At 34.2% G+C, this 21910-nt stretch overlaps 4 protein-coding genes across 9 annotated transcripts; all 4 read left to right on the top strand.

Annotated features, from left to right (window-relative positions):
* The first annotated feature begins 5606 nt into the window (after positions 1 to 5606).
* On the top strand, positions 5607 to 9838 carry LOC140988825 (chaperone protein dnaJ 50). 2 transcript variants are annotated; one of them, XM_073457899.1, is made up of 10 exons: positions 5607 to 5837; positions 5947 to 6009; positions 6108 to 6174; positions 6607 to 6666; positions 7381 to 7431; positions 7567 to 7647; positions 8409 to 8521; positions 8724 to 8841; positions 9015 to 9141; positions 9423 to 9838. In XM_073457899.1, exons 1-10 carry the CDS (start codon positions 5707 to 5709, stop codon positions 9524 to 9526), a joined length of 915 nt encoding a protein of 304 aa, XP_073314000.1. In that variant the 5' UTR covers positions 5607 to 5706; the 3' UTR covers positions 9527 to 9838. The 2 variants fall into 2 exon arrangements, with proteins under 2 accessions (XP_073314000.1, XP_073313999.1); XM_073457898.1 differs by lacking the exon at positions 9015 to 9141.
* Positions 9839 to 11385: 1547 nt separating this feature from the next.
* On the top strand, positions 11386 to 14458 carry LOC140987905 (probable dolichyl-diphosphooligosaccharide--protein glycosyltransferase subunit 3B). Of its 5 annotated transcripts, none has more exons than XM_073456648.1 (2): positions 11386 to 12529; positions 14441 to 14458. In XM_073456648.1, exon 1 carries the CDS (start codon positions 11466 to 11468, stop codon positions 12483 to 12485), a length of 1020 nt encoding a protein of 339 aa, XP_073312749.1. In that variant the 5' UTR covers positions 11386 to 11465; the 3' UTR covers positions 12486 to 12529; positions 14441 to 14458. The 5 variants fall into 5 exon arrangements, with proteins under 5 accessions (XP_073312749.1, XP_073312748.1, XP_073312747.1 ...); XM_073456647.1 differs by lacking the exon at positions 14441 to 14458 and adding an exon at positions 14286 to 14404; XM_073456646.1 differs by lacking the exon at positions 14441 to 14458 and adding an exon at positions 14233 to 14250.
* A 1670-nt stretch (positions 14459 to 16128) lies between these two features.
* On the top strand, positions 16129 to 18846 carry LOC140987173 (uncharacterized). Its single transcript, XM_073455583.1, has 5 exons — positions 16129 to 16646; positions 17057 to 17225; positions 17331 to 17428; positions 17532 to 17616; positions 18361 to 18846. Exons 2-5 carry the CDS (start codon positions 17165 to 17167, stop codon positions 18558 to 18560), a joined length of 444 nt encoding a protein of 147 aa, XP_073311684.1. The 5' UTR covers positions 16129 to 16646; positions 17057 to 17164; the 3' UTR covers positions 18561 to 18846.
* A 310-nt stretch (positions 18847 to 19156) lies between these two features.
* On the top strand, positions 19157 to 21335 carry LOC140988513 (COBRA-like protein 10). The gene is made up of 2 exons (XM_073457514.1): positions 19157 to 19840; positions 19924 to 21335. The coding sequence occupies exons 1-2, from the start codon at positions 19300 to 19302 to the stop codon at positions 21333 to 21335; spliced, it is 1953 nt and encodes a 650-aa protein (XP_073313615.1). The 5' UTR covers positions 19157 to 19299.
* The last annotated feature ends 575 nt before the right edge of the window (positions 21336 to 21910 follow it).

The following is a 21910-nucleotide window of genomic DNA, read 5'->3' as shown; positions in this document are numbered from 1 at the left end:
AGTTAAACTCATAGACTCGGCGTCATTCATCAGCATTCCTAAATTATATCATTATCTTCGCACACAATGTGCTCAAATTTCCAAATCAAACATTAGAATAATTTAAAAAGCGGCAGATCTAATCATGGGTTGTGGGCCAAAACAATGACATGAAATATGCAATTTTGACTCACACTAAAACGTGCGATTCATTGGGCGTATTAATAAAAATAATTATAATTAAAATTTTAAGACCACGAGATTTGATCTTTTTAACAATTATTAAAAATCAAAATTAAATTTTCAAAAACACCCCCAAGTACTTGTTAATCAAACATTGCTAAAAAAAACATTTCTTGCTTCACATTCATATAACTCAAAGATAACCTTCCTCGTCCATGAGCTTCCATTATAGAGCACATATATATATGGCTCTCTAGTTTCCACGATTTCCAAAAATCCAAAATGACAAATATCTAGTCTAGTATATAAATGATAAACAGAATAAAATGGGGTCAGCTGACATTTAATTAATTTCCTGGACAGTCGAAATCTGCAACATTATATAACTTAAGAATAATTAATAAAGGGACCCAAAAGAACCGATAATCATTATTATTAAATAATAATGTTAAAAAAAAAATGTGATTCAGCCAGTGTAATTCGGCCGAGATCCGTGTACAATTTGGGTACACATGATGTGATGTCATGTGGCGGAGGTCTTCTTTTTAGTGTCGAATTGAAACATATTTAATTCTGGATAAGAGAGAAAACCCAAACGTGGGGTATGCATGCATGTACACCCGACAAAAGTTTTATCGGAACTATTTATTTTGGAATAATAAGGTACCACAATATTACCACAAAAATATCTATGGCACGAGACTAAAATTTCTCACTTGTATTGTCTCTGTCGTCAAATTACCCGTGATTTTTACGGTGGGTGACTTTGGGGAGTAGTTCTAATTTAGTTCTAAAATAAATTCTAATTATGTTTATTATAATAATAACAAATAAACGAATGAAAATAAATATTGGAATGAGATTGACGATGGAGGAGCTAGTCTGTCTCGAGGGTTGCAATCAGGTGTCAGTCGGACCATAAATTTGGGTGCATGAATCAAAATCGCAGTTTTTATAAACATGGGTGCAGTTGATTTGGAGGTCAATCACTAACGAGATTCGGACTTTCCTAATCAGTCAAAGACATGGCAATTCCATTTACTTTCCTCTGTTTGGGGGGTGCACTGCAGGGAAATCTGATTTGATGAGATGGGCTTGGAGATTTTTCGAATTCTTAAATTAATCAGGAGTTGGAGCGGGTATACGAATATTATTCTCATCTTCGAACATAATCTGATATCCCGATAATTACTAATACTAATAATAATAATGAATTGTCCTAATAATTAACAAAAATAAATGTAAATTCACAACATTGAAATATTGTTCATGACTCAACTCGTCACCTCAAGGTAATTATCTGGTTTCATTATAAAAGTTCGCATTGTTTGAATAATATTAATATTTATATATATAATGGATTATTGTATCAATATTCTTTAAGTGAATTTGAATATTTTTTTGGTTAATTCAACTGATATTTGAAGCGGTGATAAAGATAGTGATTTAATTCACATCAAATCGGGGATGATGATGATGATGATAAATATGGCTCCCTTCGTTATCATTTCTAGATTATTTGAAGTGATGATGAGGACTATGATGAATGATTAATGTCCGCGAGGTCGAGATGAGTCAAGATGATTAGATTGAACCGGGTATGAGGACTCAATGAGGACTTAATACACACATGAATTGAATGGGGAATCTCCTATTAGAAGAAAAAAAATTGAGATTGGGACGGGCCATTGTTATACCTAGCTTTCATATTCCGTTGGCCCTCACATCATCGACTTCACCATCACACTCAAATAGAAATTCATGTCGAATGTTTTTCATGGTATCTGAATTGATGGAGTAAGTGAACATTTAACAAATGGTCATGACTCATAAGTTCGATTAACCAACATTTTTTCGTGTGAACCTGCCTGCCGCACATGGTTTACCCAATGCGGTTTATCTTACTAGTATGGTTTGCAAAATACTTCATTAGTCCGAGAGTTTATCCTCTTCCCACCAAAGAGTAGCGATTAGCCGATTACGGATTCCGATATCATCAATAAAAAATTTCATGTCAAACTTTGGTTTATTTTAAATATATTCTTGGAAAGCAAAACATTCATGTTAATACCAACCCATTACTCTATCTGGAGTTCTGGAGCATGGTTCATTATATTTCAATTGCTAAGAACTTATTTAGACTATACAATATCATTTATTGTCTTCTTTTCAGAAAATGTTTTGATCGACAAACTGAAACATTTTAGGTGTTTTCAACTCTTTTCTCTCGAACAAGATTTCATTTTATTAGTAATTTCACCTGCATAATATAATATTTTAAATTTAAGTTCTATGATTTCAAGCCATGATTGTATTGATTGTGATTATTATACTATATCTCAATATAAATACGATTTATACACGCTTTTAAGTTTTCAATTTAAAATTCAATATAGTTTTACATGATATGAAATTTTTTTTTTGTGAGAATGCCAATAATGAGGAAATTAAATTATTTATTTACTCAATTTCTCTAATTCATGTCCTAAAACATGTCTTGAAAATTGAAGATTAAAAAAAAAACCAAATCTGTCTTATTATTTGGAACTTGTTATAATATGATTGTGAATGTACATAGATTTTCTATTAAGATTGACATCCCAATATTTCCATCTATATATTTGTATTCTACTATTGTACTATAAATAAGGCTTCTCAGTTACGAATAAAACAGTCTGGAGTCATTCTCTGAACTCACAGTTCTCTCCTCTCATCTCTTTTTTTATTAAATTTATAACACGTTATCAGCATGAATACTTTGCTTTTGAGTTGTTTTCCTAAAGAGCACAACTTATTATTAAATATTTTTAATGTAATATCAATTGATGCTCTTGATGTAACACAATTTTATACTTTTTTATACTCCTGAAATGACAAAACACGATTTTACATTGATAGATAGAAGATCTAAGATCGATCTACCAATATTCTTGAAGAATATTGCTCTAAGATCGATCTATCAATATTTCTGAAAAATATTGATATAATATCTAAGATTATCAATTTCACGAAGAATAATGATCTCAGATAAAACATTCATCAATATTCATGATGAATTTGCAAATCAGATACAAGATATATCAATATTCCTTATGAACGTTAACGTAATATCAATATTTGTCAAAATTCTTGATGAATTTCGACTTATAACATAATATTTGTATTTATTTCTGAAAAATATCAATCTAAAATATAAGATATTTCAATAATCATGTAGCATATTGTTCAAATATCTAAGATATATCAATTTTGAAGTATCTTGAAATAATAAAAATAAGATTTTTATGACACAATATCAATTATTATTTTAGTAAATCAATGCTTTCCAACATTGATGGGAGAAACTTAGAAGCTAAATATATATCAATGATGATATATTGTTTTTTCAATCAATTTATACGAAATATAAAGTGAACCCAAATTTCAAAATTCAGTTTTTAAATACATTTTTTGATATAATGTGTTACTAAGATAAGAAACATTGTTTAGTTCTTATAATTATTCTAGATAAACAATTTATATTTTTTCTTCTGAAACACTATAAATCTACTTGGTTTTTAAATATAAAAACAATAACCCCTTAAATGAAATTATAGAATAATTCAGATGTCAAATGAAGGAGTTTGATCGCCTGAAAAGATCGTGCTATAAATAATAGTAAAATCCTATAAGAAGTTTAAGTATCTAAAACATCTTAAATGAATTTATGTCAAGCAAGACCATATCGTATTTTACCTAAAAGTAAACGTAAAATACTCCATAATCATGGTCGACAATTAATTCAAAAGATTTTATACCTTGAGGTAACATTTGGTTCATGGTATGAGATATATAATATGGCGATAAATAATATTTTGCAATAATAAAATAAATAGAAAATGATAGTTAATATAGTGTTTGATTTAATTGATTTGATTGATTAAATTTGAGATAATATGATATTATCATTTTATCATTGTTGAAAATATTAATAGAATATTAATAATATTATTTATTAAGGGTAATATCGTAATTTTATATTATTGATTTGATTGATGTGAGATAAATTATTACGAATTTGATTGATGTGAAATAAATAATTAATAATTTGATTGATCGAGATAAATAATACTTGTACAAAACAACTGATATGATAGGACTATTTATATTAGTACTTACAAGTACTTGAACCAAACAGTACCTGAAAGTATTAAAAAACTCTAGAAGAAGTAATGTTAGATGATACAATGAAATGGATACAGTGAAATAGATTGATAAATCAAAATAGTGTTATTTCTGAAGAATAACAAATATATGTAATAAATGAGATTTCAACAAATTATTTGTTTTTTTCAAAAATATGATATCCAAGTAACATGATTATTGATAATTATTCTGATCTCAGTGTATATTTTGTCAATATAAAAAATAATGAATATATAAAACTACAGTCTGTAGATATTTGAATATTGACATATGACAAAATGGGATAATCTCAACCCAAAACTTCTCAAAAAGACCCGAAGTCAATCACGAGAAAATATTTTCAGTTGTCGTGGATATGTTGACAAACAGTAATACACACAGAAAAATCAATGAATAATTTGAAATACAACATGAAATTAGGTTATAGCTATCTCCGAGATTATATTTTCAATAAAATGACAAAAGTCATTATGAAGACTAAGGTAATAAAAAACGTGTGATTCATTCACATTAATAGATACTCCTGTAGAGTTTACTAAATTGTCAAATAATTAAAATACAAGCGTAATATGAAATACTTGGAGAATATGAATTTTTTTAATATAAGAATTCGATATTTTCAGAAATAAGATATGTTAATTGGTCATAATACACAATAAAAAAAATACTTTTATATAGATATGTTACATTCATTAATGGTTATTTGATAATGCTCAAAAGATCTTTGGTAATGAAGTATTATATATAAGCATCAATTGAATATAACGTGATCGATCTTTTCATTAGAGCATTATCGATATTAAATTATGAGAAAGTAGCACGCAAGATCGGACAATGACTTGAATATTTCGAGCGATGCTTGCAATAGATGGAGTAGTGCATACTATATATTTATGAGTTGTTTATGAATTTTCCCGAGCGATTTTTCATAACAAGGTTTAAATAAGACGGTTATAAAAAAAGTAAGAGATGTCGTACTCTTTTTCATTCACCGAGTTTTTGTCTCGTTGAGTTTTTCTTATTAAGGTTTTAACGAGACGCATACATCATCAAGAGAAAATACAAGAAGAAATATCTATTGTTATATTTTTTTTTCCGCTCAAGTTTTTCTCAATTTTATTGTAAATGTTTTAACGAATCAACACCTAACTATATATATTTTGTAATTAAATTTATATTAGAGCATTTATTGCCTTACTGGCAAATAATTTTTAAATTTTTAAGATGAAAATAGTAAAAAAGAAATGTTAGCGGCCAAATGACTCGAGAAGATCAAACTTGTAGTTTCTGTTACCTCCGACGCTGAAAAAAATAAAAATTCTCTGGATCCCCAATTACCAATCGTCCACTGCACTGCAGATGGCGCCACCCGCAGCGGCGGCGGCGGCTATCCACTGCTGTGCGCTGATAATGATAATAACGGCATCCCTTTTCATTCAGCCCACCACCGCTATCTACTGTGACGAGGATGACTGCTACGATCTCTTAGGGTAGGTGAACCTTGCTATGCCGACCTTCCCGACGGTTCTCTTCTGTCTTTTAACTCCATTTCTATCCTTCCTCACTATTTTTTTATTCATCTTTGTTTGAATTTTCAAGTGTCACTCAAAATGCCAATTCTTCGGAGATCAAGAAAGCTTACTACAAGCTCTCTCTTAAGTAGTAAGTCAAATTTTTGGTTCTTATGTATTGCCCAGTTTATTGCTAGGTTATACTTTGATTTTTACGAAATTTTATTCGTTTTCGTGATATTACTGCAGTCATCCGGATAAAAATTCTGATCCTGATTCGAGGAAGCTGTTCGTGAAAATTGCTAATGCTTATGAGGTAATATTCGCAGCTTTTTTCCTCCTGTTCTCCAATCGATTCGATTTATGTAAATTATAAGCATATGGTGTGGTTTATTTCTTCCAGCTGCTCTAGATGTCTATTATGTGTTAAGCGTCTATTTTTGAACAAAATGTTACTCAAGATTCTGTACAAGTATTGATCATAAAGAGCAGTTAAGTTAATTGGTAAAGCTTCAAACTTTTGATGATAATTTAATTTGTTTAGTCGAAATGTGACTAACGGTGATCAGACTTCACGAAATGATTGTCAAGTAATAGAGCAATTTAAGTATTGGAGTTCTCATGTAGTCTCTTTTCAGACACTGGATCGAGTGTTTTTGTATGTTTGGATAATTATTTTTTGGGTAAAGAACAGGTTTCTGTTGTGTCGCAGTTTCATTTTATAATGTGTAGCCCCTTCCATTTGTAGATTCTGAAAGATGAAACCACCAGGGAGCAGTATGATTATGCAATCGCACATCCAGAAGAGGTTGGTTTAGTAGATGTTTCTGCTGATATTGTAAAGTATATATTCCTAATTACCGATCCGACGATTTAGAATGACATCTTACTCCCTGTTATTAAGTAATGGGCATTATTTCTTTTGTATTAGATTTAGCGTAGATTTACCTTTGGTTTTAACTTGTAAGTTGGGAAGTTATTCCTCCCCCAAATACAAAAATGTTTACAGAGTCAAGCATGTCCTTGCAGCTTCAAATATCCTTAGGCATCGTTGAATTGGTTTTGACCTGTTTCATTCTGTCACTATCAATTCATGTATTTAAATGAATAATTCACTTTAAGTTCAATGTCTCTGATCATTGGACAGCTAACCACATTGAAAATCTGGTGTTTTATTCACTTTCTTTTTTCCTAATACGTTGCCTCGTGTTTATTTGTGCTGTCATTATCATGTCATGTTTTGTTGTCCATTGGCCATCCATTGCTGTAACTTTTGAAATTCCAATAATTATAAACGGCCAATTGATTAGTTGCAGATACTTTGAGAGAGATTATTTACATTCCACGTATATATTATTACCGTATGATTTTTACTCATGCAAATGCTAATCGGGCTGCAGGATAATTAGATGTTTATTCAGCATTTTTTCATCCAAAAAGAATGACTAAAGTTTTATATATCTTATTTTCAGTTCTTTGCTCTGGTATTAATCAAGTACTGGCCCTTTCTTGCATCTATTAGGTATTCTACAATACAGCTCGATACTACCATGCTTACTACGGTCATAAGACAGTAAGTTCCTTTTCCATATTATAGTTACTTTTCTAACTGCAATTTATACAATTAGTTGCGAAGTGTTAAATCACTTCGTTGTATAAAAGACACATCATCCCATCCTAGTTGAGCGTGCTAATTTTTGTTTGCTAGGATACACGTGCTGTCCTTGTGGGCCTTCTTTTGGTGCTCTCGGGATTTCAGTATCTAAACCAGTGGACTAGGTATAAGCAGGTAACTGGAAATTCACAACATCACACGGCTCATCATTTGATTACCAAAATCCTACTAGAAAGAATGAATGACTTCTGTCAATTTGAGACCATCTTTTTCTAACATTGACTGTCAAAGTCCTTTTATTTTTTACATCCAACACATAAACTACTCGCACCAACTGTAAGTTGCAAAGCTGTTTTTCAAATCTGTCCTCTCTTCTCCCTGTACAAGCTGCATGTTGGAGACTTATATATGTAGCTTCTTCTTCTTTTGAGTTAGGATTTGTTAATTGAATATCCTTAAAAAAATATGAGCATCTATTCATTCTCCAAGAATTGGGTGGAAAATGGAATTATTTTTGGTTATTAATGATAATGAGTTTTCAAGCGTCAGTTTCTGTTCAGTTTTATGGGATTTTTTTCTTTTGGAACTATGGAGGTGGTACTCTCATGTAATTGCTTATTTTTTGAATTGATGAATAGCCAGAGCCAGATTTAAGTATGATTTTGACATTGGTTTTGCAAGATTTCACTAATTGAACTGCAACAATATAATTATAGTGTAAAATAGAAGTTTTTATGATTTTTTTTGTTCTAAATGAAAGTTGGGAGACAGGAAATTTGCCTTCTGTTCTATCCCTTATCTCGTGCTTAATAATTTTATATTTGTCATTTTCCTCGGTAAATTTAAAGAAGAGCAATCCACTATTCATGAAACCTTGGTTCTTTCCTCTTCGTTTCATTCTTAGTGGCCAGTCGTCTCTTATTCTCTCATTTCAGGCTGTTGATATGGTCAAGAGAACTCCAGCTTACAAAAATAAGCTAAAGGCGTTGGAACTTGAACGCATGGGTGGGGTGACTAAGAAGAAGAAGAATAACAATAAGATTGACAAGTATGACTCATCATAAATGGCTGTCCAATATTAATATTCTCACATGCATTTAGTGGATTGCCATCCTACTACTTTTTCTTACATTGGATTAAAAAAATGCGTGCATTTCTCGTCGTTTGAAGCTGATCTGAACAGGTGCCGAGCTGATTTTGCAGTCAGTATTGGAAATAATAATGGATTGGAGTTGCATTTTTCTTGGCAGGAACATGGAAGAAGAGCTTAGCAAGGAACTAGAACTGCAGATAAAGGGAGCTGAAAAACCCACTGTTTGGGGTCTTTTAGGCATTCGTTTCATTTTACTTCCTTACACTCTGGGGAAGGTCAGTATAGGTGCATTTTCTGAGTAGTTGGCAAACCATCTGAAAGCCATCACTTAATTAGTCGATCTAAATTTCTGTAAAAACTGCCCTTCAGTATATTAATTTACACAGAAGCTGCTATTGGAATTTGGAACATATGATAGCAAATAACTACCAGTTACTTTCACCTACAGTTACTATTATGGAATGGAAGTTGGTTCTGGAGGTACAAGGTGAAACGAGCAGCATATTCTTTGGAAGATGCTTCATACTTAACGAGAAGGTCCCTAAGGGTGCCTTTTGACTCATGGAAATATATGGGTATATGATAATTTTTCATCATTCGTCTTTTGAAACTTGATAATGGTTTGAAATTTTTGAATAATTTATTGGTCTAATCATACAAAAATATTACGTCCAATAGGAATGGTTTTTATTTTTTGGTGTCTAATCTTCCTGAAATGAAACAATGGGGAAAAATAGCAGTTAGAGTTTTACAATCCTGTGTGTGCGCTACTTTATAGTTGTTTTAGAGTAAATTTCTCATAGATTTCAATGCCAAACCGAACTTTTCATCTGATCCTGGCTTTTGGGCATTTCAGATGAATCAACCAGAGAAAATCTTGTTCATAGACGACTGTGGGAAAAAACCAACTTCCAAAGCTACCTATCAGAGATGCGAAAAGAATCAAAGCGCAGAAGATAGAAGAATTGTCTATAGAATCGAGTATCAGAGAAGCCGCTTGCTTGCATCTTTATGGTATTATTCACACTCGTTGGTGTGGAGATTTTTTATAAAAATTTTGAAAAATCATACTTCTATACCAGAAAAGAGAGGCCCTAATACTTTTTCATCGTCTGCATGTCAACTGAACAACAAATAATTATAGAACATTAGTAGGAAATTCTCACAAATATCAGTGTTGCAATTGAGCGATTCAAGTTGTTTTACGGTGGACATGGTTACCAGCCATACTATGCAACAACAATATTGATGACAAATTGGTCTCAATTTTTTCCCTTTTTGACCCATTGGGGTATTTGTTTTTGTTTTTTTCTCCCTTCTTCCTTGTTAGGTTTGTTTTCTTTTTGAACCATTGTGGTTGCTGTATTGATCTAGAAATACCAAGCAAAAACGGTAGCACTCAATTCAATAGGACAAAAACACATATGGTGTGCTATAGTATAGATTCCCCTGCCATAGCAGACCTGTCCATCTCCCTCGTCCATTGCGTCCCCCTTCCTAGTATTTTCACCTTCTTGTAAAAGATATTTTTGTGTTTGCTCGTGTGGAAAACGTAAGAAAATTTTGTTTGCGTGTCTAGATAAAAAGAAAAAGAAAAAAAGACGAGTCAAAAGTACATGCAAAAGGGTAGTTCATAGGGTGTGCATACAATCGATGCTGCTCATTCAATGCACTACACATTGCTTTGCTTGTAACACTTGGTATCGATAGCTTGCTTCCCACACATTGCACATACCCCTAGATATAAAAAAAACCATGTAGTCACAACATACCAATGCTTTTTTCAAATGTACAAATAGGAAAAGTACCTTTACTGTATGCGCATGTGTGACAATATTTGCCATCCTGATGTACTTGCTGCTTACAGATAATGCACTTCGTTTGTCCATATGGTGTCCATCTGCCAACCCAACAAATCCCACGATGACAAACGACGTTATTTTTCCATCATCTATTTTATAATAAAAGATAAGTTTTATTACAGCACATGCCTTCCAATTTCTGACCATTACCTACATCTATGGTCGTTATTTTTCCATGATTAACGATCTCTCGACTATCGTTTCTTCATATGTCATAATGAGCATCTGCTCCAGAACATCAAGGACTTGATAACATACCAAGTCTTTCCTCGCCTTCAAAATTTAATAGTGTCGTATTGGAGAAACATAAAAAGCCTACCGTAAAGTTCATAAAGGAACCTTATCAGAAGTTCAACGCATGAAACAAACAAATGCCTTTGTTCTAGCCATCTGCCCATCCACGAAATGCCTTTTTATTTTATTTTTTAAAATTTTCAAAGCATGGTATAAACGAAATGTAAACAAAACACAAGATTGAACAGGAGGCAGAGGAGCTCTGGAATTTGATTTTGGATCAAGGGTGTTTGATTGATTCGAACACTTGTGGCTCTTTTGTGAAACACTATTGCTGTGACAGACGACTTGATTCGGCAATTTTGTTGCATGATAAGTCGGAAGGATTGAAGTAGTGGTGGAGCCACCTTATATGACAAAGCTCGGGTGGTCCAATTTTTTTTTTTAAAAAATTATATGTAAATTTTGAATTAATTTGATATTAGTTCGGATAGATCAATTTAAAATATTAAAAAATTTGGTTCCGTCACTGGATTGAAAGGGCATGTTAAAAATAGCGACGTACAATATATTTTTTGCACCGCTACCGAAAGAGAAGAATTGAAGAAGCAACCAAGAAAAATAAAGACTCAAAATTGCACAAAAATGAAGTGTCACAATGTGATTGGACAAGACAGTCGCGGAGAAATTCGAGTCAGCATCTAATTTGACCAAGATCCAAACATGACCTTCCCCCAAAAGTCTTCGTTTCTATTGCTCCAACTACGTGAATCGGAGAAAAAAGTACACTAGTTTCGCCACCAATGGCGATCTTTTTAACCCCTTGCACCGCCGCCTTCTTCCTCCTCCTCCGCCTTCTCACATGCCATGCCCTCTCCCCATCAGACTCCGTTATTTCTGATCTGTCTTCGCTCCAGTCGCAGTCCTCAACCGGCGTCATCCACCTAACCGACCCACTCCTCCGCCGCATCCTCGCCTTACCCACCCCTCGCCCCTTCCACTTTATCATCTTCTTCGACGCAAAACATCTCCACTCCAAGCCTGAGCTCTCTCTTCCAACTCTTAAAAACGAATTCTCCCTTGTCTCCTCCACTTTCCAATCCAATAACCCTAACCAGAAATCCCTCTTTTTCTTCGAAATCGAATTCTCAGAATCTCAGGCTTCTTTCGGTCTATTCGGGATCAACTCTCTTCCTCACATCCGTCTAGTCCCTCCGTCGTCCACTGACTTAAAAGCAGATACGATCCAAATGGACGCCTCCGATTTTTCCAGATTGGCTGAATCCATGGCTGAGTTCATTGAATCCAGGACTAAGCTCTCAGTTGGTCCCATTAATCGGCCGCCTGTAGTTTCCAAAAAACAAATCTTGTTCGCAGTCGCTGTTGTATTGGTTTGGATTCCATTTTTCTTTAAGAAATTGATTTCCGGGAATACTTTCTTGCATGATAAGAATATATGGATGGCTGGAGCCATTTTTGTGTACTTTTTCAGCGTTTCAGGAGCGATGTTTAACATAATAAGGAAGATGCCAATGTTCATGATGGACAGGCAGGATCCGGGGAAATTAGTTTTCTTCTACCAGGGCTCAGGGATGCAGCTAGGGGCCGAGGGCTTTGCTGTTGGATTCTTATATACAATCGTGGGTCTCTTGCTGGCTTTCGTCACTCACGCCATGGTTAGGCTGAGGAATAGAACTGTGCAGAGAGTGTTGATGATTTTGGTGTTGTTTACATCTTTCTGGGCGGTGAAGAAGGTGGTTTTCTTGGACAATTGGAAGACGGGGTATGGTATTCACGGTTATTGGCCTTCTAGCTGGCGGTGAGTGCAATAAAAAGGTCTGGGAATACTGGGTGTTTCTGCCTTTAGGTAAGAGTTTTGCATTATTATGAATTCGTGGGACTTTAAAGATGTAGCTCATTAAAGAGCTTTTTACTTAAGCGGATAGTTCTCTCATCATTTAGACAATTGATATATCTCTTTTTCTTGAGACATGCTTAACAGAAATTCCAACATATTTGATAAAGAGGTGTTGTGTTTTAGTGCGTGTCCCACACTTTGTATTTAGTTATGCCGAATGCTTTTTTATTGTCCAGTTGCAATTTCTAAATGCCTTCGTGTTTCTGTGGTTCTGCCATAATTTTTGTTTGTTATTGTGTTCATTTATGAGCAGGTAAGAAATGTCCTTTGAACTTGTGTTCGGTAAGAAATCTGTTTTTACTTGCTGTAATATGATGTCAAATGTGGAAAGCAAAATTAGCAAGAAATGGACTGCTGTGGTGATCGGTGAACGACATTGTTATTAATTTGGCAAATGGATTAGGAATTCTATGGGAAGTTATGAGTTTCTATGATTTTCGATAGTAAGAGACACGATGATGAGATGTTTGCTATTAACTTCATGAAATGAAGTTGACTTTTGTTTGGGCTAAAAAATGAGAAAGGAAAAGGTACAGAAGGAAAATAGGAACAATATAAATGGTATGTAAGGTTTTATTCTTAATAATAATACGGTTTATTCATTTATGGATATTGTTATTTTAAAATGAATTTGCATGGGATCTAATACTGTAGTAGTGTAGCTGGACTATGCTTCTATTGTTGTTGTCTAACACCACCACTCTTAGATTCTACACTCACACTCACTCACTCACTCATATACACTATATACGTAATTGGTTTCAATTTACTTGATTGACTTCTTAGTTCAATTCAATAGAGTATCATGAAATCAATGATTGACTATTTTTGATAAAAAGACCTGGATTCTGTAAAATATTGTTCACCCCGATACCGTAGGTCCTCAAAGAATGTTCTGACTGAACGAATGTAAGTTTTCAAATGTTTCAAATCACGATCTTCCCAAGTAACATCAACATGAAAAGTAATTTTCTACTGTTTTTGCTTAGGGTCAGTCATGTTTACACAGCTTAAGGCGGTATTTTTAGTTCTATCAGTATTGTTAGCCATACTAATTTGTACGACTAATTCTACATTGTTCTGACTTCGGAGTCCTTCTGGCTCATAAGACACATCTCAAAGTTCTGTTCATGATTGGTTATGGAGTTTCTATATGTCATTCAGGTTGTGGTAAATTATCTGTTCTCTATATATTGCATATTTGTAATTGTTATCTATGGCAACCTTTTATGCCAATTTGTTTATAGTCTATTTGTGCGGCGGTGTGCTACATTGAGGTGTAGCCTGTAGGTATATCTTTGTTTGCAATAGTAGTGATTGATTTGTCTTTCAATTAGCTTTCTTTGGTTTCACTGTCAACGTTGCCTCGTACCTTGAGTAGTCTACTTGAATTACATAACTTGCCTTGAGGGGCTGTTTTCTGCTTCCCTTCCTGTTCCTTTACTAGGCTTTCAACGAAATGGATGTATTAGTTGGCATGGACTGGTATGGATAGATGATTTCTTAAAATAACAAAGCGAAAATCTATAAAGCGTGCCTTATGTCCATCACCAAGGCATACATGGCGTCGCTGAGATTTCACCCTGCTTTATAATGTCGGTCAATATGTATTAATTCCCATTCACTTTTCACTAGTTCCCGAAACCATGCAGCAGTGTAAGATACCCTGTCCCATTAGTTTACTGATATTATTTCTGAAAGCAAGATCACCGATCAATTACGTTCTGATAATACTATTGGAGATATGGAAGAAGAGGTTGAGATGGTGGGAAGAGCGTTTGCTGATCACTACCTGTTCTATCTTAACAAAAGTGAGCTTGTTTCTATCTTAACAAAAGTGAGCTTGTTTCACTGTATCAGTCAACTTCCATACTCGCTTTTGAGGGGGAGAAGATACGAGGGTTTCTGATATATCTGCTGAAGCTTGATCAGCTGCCGTTTGGTCAATGTCGGCACGCAATTAGCACCTGCTTGGAGAGGAGCATTCTTTAAGGTTTAGACCATCTCCAAGAGTTGCTCAACATGTGGTGCATCACCGTATCTGCGTCACATATATTTTTTTCTTTAATTTTTTAAATGGTTTGGTTTAATTTTATTATTTTATAGTTTAATTAAATAATAAATTTTATAATTTTCTTTATTTTTTGTAATTTTAAATAAATATTAAATTAATTTACTTGAAAAACTTTAAATATTAATTATACAAATTTTAATACTTTGAGTCGAAATTAATTAACAACTAAATTAAATTTCTAATGTTTTAGTTGTTCATTTATGGGAACAATTAGTAATTCAAATATTTAATTTTGTGTTTTGTTATATTATTCTTTTACTATAAAATGTTCGTGTTTTTTTCCTTACAATGATTTATGTTTTTATTTAAAGTATATTTCTATTGAGAATAAAAAATTTATCTATATATGAAATAATTATTTTATTATATGAAATAATTAATTTAAATTTTAATATATAAATTATAAGATTTAATTATAATCGTATTAACAAACTATAAATAATTATTAAGAAATATAAATATTAATATTGAAATAAAAAAAATTTGGAAATATTCTCTTGCAGAGCAAACGACTTGAAGATGAATTTAGCCAAGTAACTCTGCAAGTATGAGTCGGTAACCAAACATGTCTATATTTTTTGTTTTACCATCCTAAATTCAACTTTTCTATTTCCCAAAAACTATGAAGTTTAAAATAACCATATACTACTGAAATAATGTAATGCTAAAGTAACATACCCAAGAAAGACAATGCCATGGATTCGCAGATGTTTGCCAAAAAACGTTATGATTTCATATGATCTGTTGTTGTCTCCAGAAATAAATAAAATTTTGATTGTGTCCACGTCCTTGACATTGTAATTTAATTTATCCACGTCCTTAAATTTGTATATTCCTGTTTTCAAATTTAATTAGCACTTGCATACTATTATCACAGAATAAATTATTCAAGACAGATATATTAAATAAATATTACACATAACATAAGTGTAAAAAATAGCACCCAATGTACTCATAAATTACAAAGTATATGTTTTCGTTAAAGCTATAATTCTTTTTTCAAAAAATATATATTACATTATTTATCAACAGTTACCTCCCTCCTCTCAATATATGGCCATACAATAGACCAATCTACGAGTAATTAGAGTGTCGTAAGAAAAAACCAAAAATATTAAATTTCCACGACTGAGAAATTCGATAGAAGCTCACAAAATATCACTCATCAAAACGTGGTTGCGACTTACAACAAATTTGGAATAATGGAAAGAAATCGCACAACTGGCAATTATACATTCTAAATAATATAAAATTAAGATTGATGCTGCCATACCTCATGATTTTAAAGTAAAATCTCCACTTGCATTGTTCTAAACAAAATTGCCTACTTTTGCATCGATACAACTCATGCACAAAGATTCTGGCACAATGCAGAATACATTTTACATTATATATAACATTAGATGAACAAATATANACCTCAATTGTTTATCATTATCTTCACAAATCCTGTGGATAAGAGAATGTTATAGGCGCATATATTTTCAGAGTTACTCAATTTTTGTGAATATATTTTAATCTACTCATGTCCTCCAAATCTGCTACACCTTCGTCTCGGAGATTTTCTTGGCTGTCCATCTTTTTTCTTCTCGCACCCAATTATTCAATCTTCTTCCGTTTCTTCTCCCTCCTCTTAAACACATTCCCGAAGTCACCCCCAAATGCCCCCCGCGCCGTTGAATTGAAAATGGCCGTACCACTTTAATTACTCAAAATATTCAACCATCCGAAGCTTCTTCTTGTTTCTTTCTTTTTTTTTTTTTCAATTTCGTGCCCACATTTTCTTTTTGATGTTCATGGTTGGATTCATTATTCTTCATCGCGTTACTGAAGAACCCTATATCCGATTTGGTCTGCATTTTTGCTTATTGTAACACGTGGAAGCCAACGACGTTTGAAGTTATGTGGGGGTTTGAGGCGGGGGGACTGGAGATGAAGCTTCTCTTGTGAATCTCCATTCTCTCTGTGTAATATAGGTTCTTCACCGAAAAGGTACGTATGTATATACTTTTATTTTTCCTTTTCTTGTTTCCTCGCTTTGTACGCTTAGAAAAGGTATTGCTGCTTCTACTGCAAATGCATATGTCAAAAGGATATAAATTTGAATAATTTCATGCACGTTTCTCTTTTTTTGCTAATGCGGATGCCAAGAAGTTTATAATTTGTTCAGTTTCATGCGCATTTGTTATCTTTACTTTTGTTTATTGTATAATTACATGGCTAATGGTTGTTCAGATACTTTTCTTGTGAGATGGACTTTCAATTTTAGAAAGTTATGTCACACACGCACCTTCTTTGATGCCGAAATTCTTTTCTTTTTGCCATTTTAGATTTAGAATTTATGACAGATTTGTTAAATGAGTGATATTAATCCTATGATAATGCCTTCGCTCTTGTGATAGGCAAAGCGACACTTTTTTTACGATTTGCTGGTGCTTTCTTCCACATTGTACTTCCTATATCCTAGAAAAGGGTAGCTGGAGTTGGATTAGACCCGTACAGTTTCCGCAATGGGAACGAAAATGAAAGGGATCTATAAAGGATTCAAATATACGCTGTCTCAAATCTTTGGTAATTGCCCTTTTCTAATATTTCTGCAGATTTTCTGTATGTATGATTTCCTTCATGTTTTGTGTTGATTTTTGGGGTTAAATTCAAAATTCTTGATTCTTGTAGTTGTAAAGGAGCGTGAAATAGAGATTGGGAATCCAACGGATGTTAAGCATGTGGCACACATTGGTTGGGATGGCCCTTCCGGAAGTGCCCCCAGTTGGGTATGTTTATTTTGTACAAGTTTTAAATTTATTTTGGTAACCTAATTTCCTTCAAAGCTCTTTAACCACATACTGAATTCGTTCTTGTTTTGTGTTTATGTAGATGAATGAATTTAGGACAACAGCTGATTTCACAGCAACGTCTGTTGGTAATTCTGGTTCCGCGCTTTCTCCTTGGTCGTCCCATGGTTGGTTCTGCATCTCAATCCAATTTTATTTTTTCCTCCGAATTTTAGTCTCAGTTCTTATTTTCTTGTTGGCACCATAGCTGATCATAAATGCATAAGCCTGTAGTACCTCCAACTGAATGCTTAGAACGACCTACAGACAGTGGCTGATAAAGGAATTCAAGAAATGATGGTTCGTCTAATGATTGTAATATCATATGCTATGTATCTTTCAGAAAATATAATGTGTGTTGTATTTTTCTAATGATTTGTAAGAGAGCTTATGTCAATTAGATTCCTGGACACGTGTCAGGGAAAATTTTGGCTCATATGTCTCAACATTTGAGTTAATGGATTGCATGCATCTAACGAAAGGAACTTCAATAAATTTGGTTGATGTGTACTCGTAGACTTGCAGCTGCACCGTGAACTGGTTTCCTAGAACACTGGGAATCTGTAATGTAGCCCAAAGGTCATGTAGATTTAAACATATTATCGAATCAATGCATTGTTACTTTGGCAACCATCGGCTATAACCCAACTATGTATTTAACTTTCCTTATTGTCTCAAGAATTATTTGGTAACTTTACAATGGATAGATTAGTCATTGGATCGAAATATATTGCTACTTTATGAATGAATAAAACTGTGCACCGGCATATTTTTATCTTATCATGTTCTCATCTTGTTGCTTTAATAGATGTTTTGAGGTGACGAAGGATCTTAGTAGCTTCTTATTCATAATGTCTCCTTTTCATGAATAGATTATGGAGAATCAATGCAGCAACAATCAGGATCCGACATGAATGTTTCTAGTGTAAAGAAAAAGCAGAAAAGGAAGAAATCTAAGTCAACTTCCTCCCCTAAGTCTAATTCTTCTTTGTCATCAAGGTCTTCCCGAGTAGCAAAATCGAAATCCAAATTTGTCGAAGGCTCACAACAGGTTAACATTGAAGTGGCGTAGTAGAAGTATGAATTCAAATGATCCTTAAAGTTCTCGGAAGTCATATTTTTATGCTTGGAACATCCTATGCAGCTGCTGCAAGGGATCAGACTTCAGAGGGTGTGGAGATAAAATGCAAATGAGTTGTATCTAATGTTCATATTTGAGTGATTTGAGAGGCTGAATATTTCTTTCTTCCTTTCGTTTTCTTTTCTTTCGGTGTAAAGATTTGAAGGTAGCTGGTGTGACTTACTGTATTTGAACGATGCGAGGAATACTAGAAGTAACTGTTTGTTTTACCCTTTTATTTATGTTCTTTTACTTTTGATTCCTCGTCCTCAAAAATCACGTTCTTTGAATTTAAGATTCTATGAAAATTCAAGCAACCGAAATATAATAGAGAATTATGAGATCTTTGAATTTTTCATGGGCACTACAGTAATTTTTTCTCCAACAGAAAGACAGGCCTTGTAGTTGGTACTTAACTACCCCGTCAAATATTTCGTTTAAGTAGTGGTGGAGATTTCACCTGACCAAGTCTCCTTCACTGAATCCAAAACTCTCTCCCCAAATCTCAGTTTTGTTTTCTCTACCTTTTTGACAAATAAGATGAAACATAATTTACATTCTTTTTCCGACAAAGATCAAATATTCCATTTTCATCCAAGTAAATTAAGCTTAGATGTTCTGAAGCAGCAAACTCAGACAAACAAACTACTATAGTCAGACTGACTTCGAACGAGAAAAAATAATCTTTAAAATGATCTTGAGATTGCTACTCTTTTACAGTTTCTTGAATTTCTTTCTAGTATATGCCGTCAGAGCTCAAGATTACGATGATGACAATAAACCGCCTCCAGAACAAAGTAACTGCAACGGGATCTTTCTCACGTACACTTTCGTTTCTCGAACAAGGGAGTATCCTTACATAAAGAATGCGAGTGCGCAACCTTGGGCCTTCAAGTCCATGGCAACGATACTGAATGCGGGCATGGACGATCTCAAAGGCTGGAAAATATTCATTGGGTTTCAGAATCGAGAGATTTTAGTGTCTGCTAGCAACGCAATTCTTGAAGATGGAGATGGATTCCCTGCTTCTGTGGGGAATGGAACTACACTTGCTGGTTATCCGCAGACAGATTTGAAAAATTCAATCGAAACAGCAGGAGATTTGAGCCAAATTCAGACTCAGATTGAATTAACTGGAACTCAATTTGGGATTAGGCCACCGGGATATCCAATGCCACGTACTATCAAGCTTGTAAATGATGGTTACAAATGTCCTGCACCGAAATCTCGTTGTAAAAACTGCATCGATCCCTTTCAGATATTTGCATTTTTTGCTTGTTTATTGTCTACTAAACCTGTTTCTGTAACTTAACAGCAACAACTATGCTAGTTTGCTGTGTGAGGGATCCAAAGTTCAAGATCAAGAACACAGCAACCAAGTACTTACCACGTCAAAAAGGCGATCTCTCGATGTCTTATGATGTATTGCAAGCCTACGGTAATAATTATCTTGCTCAGGTGACAATCGACAACCAAAATCCTTTGGGGCGGCTAGATCACTGGAACTTAACATGGGAGTGGATGAGAGGGGAGTTCATATACTCGATGAGAGGGGCATATACCCGTAAGAAGGACAATCTGGATTGCATCTATGGTGCTGCAGGACAGTATTATCAAGATTTAGATTTTTCTAAAGTTATGTGTTGTGAGAAGAAGCCCATCATCGGTGATCTTCCCCAAGACAGGGAAAATGACAAAGATGTTGGCAATTTACCAAATTGCTGTAGAAATGGTAGCTTGTTGCCGACAATAATGAATCAAACCAAGTCAGTGTCAGTTTTCCAGCTTCAGGTGTATAAACTTCCGCCTCATTCAAACCTAACGGCTCTGTATCCTCCCGAAAAATGGAAAATCCAGGGCGTGCTTAATCCACAGTACAAGTGTGGGCAGGCAATAAGAGTTGATGCCACCGAGTTCCCTGATCCAGGCGGGCTCCAGGCCACAACAGCTGCAATTGCAAGCTGGCAAATTGTATGTAACATAACCCGGCCCAAAACCAGACAGGCACGGTGTTGCGTTTCTTACTCAGCTTATTACAATGATTCTGTAATTCCGTGCAACACATGCGCCTGCGGTTGTGAAGATACAGTAAAATGTCATTCAAATGCCCAAGCGCTGCTTCTTCCTCCGGAATCACTTCTCGTTCCTTTCGCAAACAGAACAGAAAAAGCAGTAGGATGGGCAACACTCAAGCATAATCGTGTTCCTAGGCCATTGCCTTGCCCTGACAACTGCGGAGTTAGCATAAACTGGCATGTTTCCACCAACTATAGGAAGGGATGGTCGGTCCGAATCACATTATTCAATTGGATGGAAATGAATTTCGAGGACTGGTTTGTGGCGGTTCAGTTGAAGGAATCGGGCCCTGGTTTTCAAAAGGCATATTCTTTTAATGGAACATTGCTTGAAGATTTGAACAACACCATTTTCCTGACAGGCCTGCCCGGCTCAAACTATCTGATCGGGGAGACAAATGGGTCAGATCCTCTGAAGGATCCGAGGATACCTGGTAAGCAGCAATCAGTACTGACATTTACGAAGACCCAAATACGTGGCATCGAGATTGTAGATGGTGATGGATTTCCTTCCAAGTTGTTCTTCAATGGTGAGGAATGTGCGCTTCCCACGCAATTTCCAAGTGCAGATGCTAGGCTATATCCTCTAAATTTCAAGCTTCTTGCCTCTCTTGCTTGCATGATATTTTTGTTAGATAATGTGTCCAGCTAGCCAAATTATTGTTAGAGTTTTATTCACTTTTATATAATAACACTTTATTTTAATAATATTTTACGATTTTATTCAATTATGACATTTACTTTATCGGTATATTCGTGCAAGCTGTATAGATAAAGTCCTTAAATATACCATATATATCATGAAATCTGTCTCTCAAAGTAAGATCATGAAACTTATTAGGAAGTGTACTGTATATTCTAAACTGGTTCTTAGTTGATTCAGCCCTCTAAAATAAGGATAAATGTCGCTCGAGTTTGAAACTAGCATATGTGATGTAAACATCATGTTTTATTGATAAGAGCATAGAGATGTCCATTCATATAGATAAATGATCATTTGATGATGTACTGAACAATCCTTCCTCGGACTTTACAAGTGGTTATCACTTATCGAGTTGAATAGTATGCGATTATGATTTTACATCATTAGCCATTTGACCCGGGACAATGTGGCATGTACTTTGATTCGTTTATCGACTTCATTAAAAGTTATCAGGTGATTCACCGCTCACCTACGAGTGAAGATATCTCATGTGGTCTCAAGAAATTTTTGGTCAAAGTAAGACA

The sequence above is a fragment of the Primulina huaijiensis genome, chromosome 11, assembly GCF_012295235.1.
Source record: "Primulina huaijiensis isolate GDHJ02 chromosome 11, ASM1229523v2, whole genome shotgun sequence".
NCBI lineage: Eukaryota > Viridiplantae > Streptophyta > Magnoliopsida > Lamiales > Gesneriaceae > Primulina > Primulina huaijiensis.
This window is presented reverse-complemented; position numbering and strand designations above follow the sequence as displayed.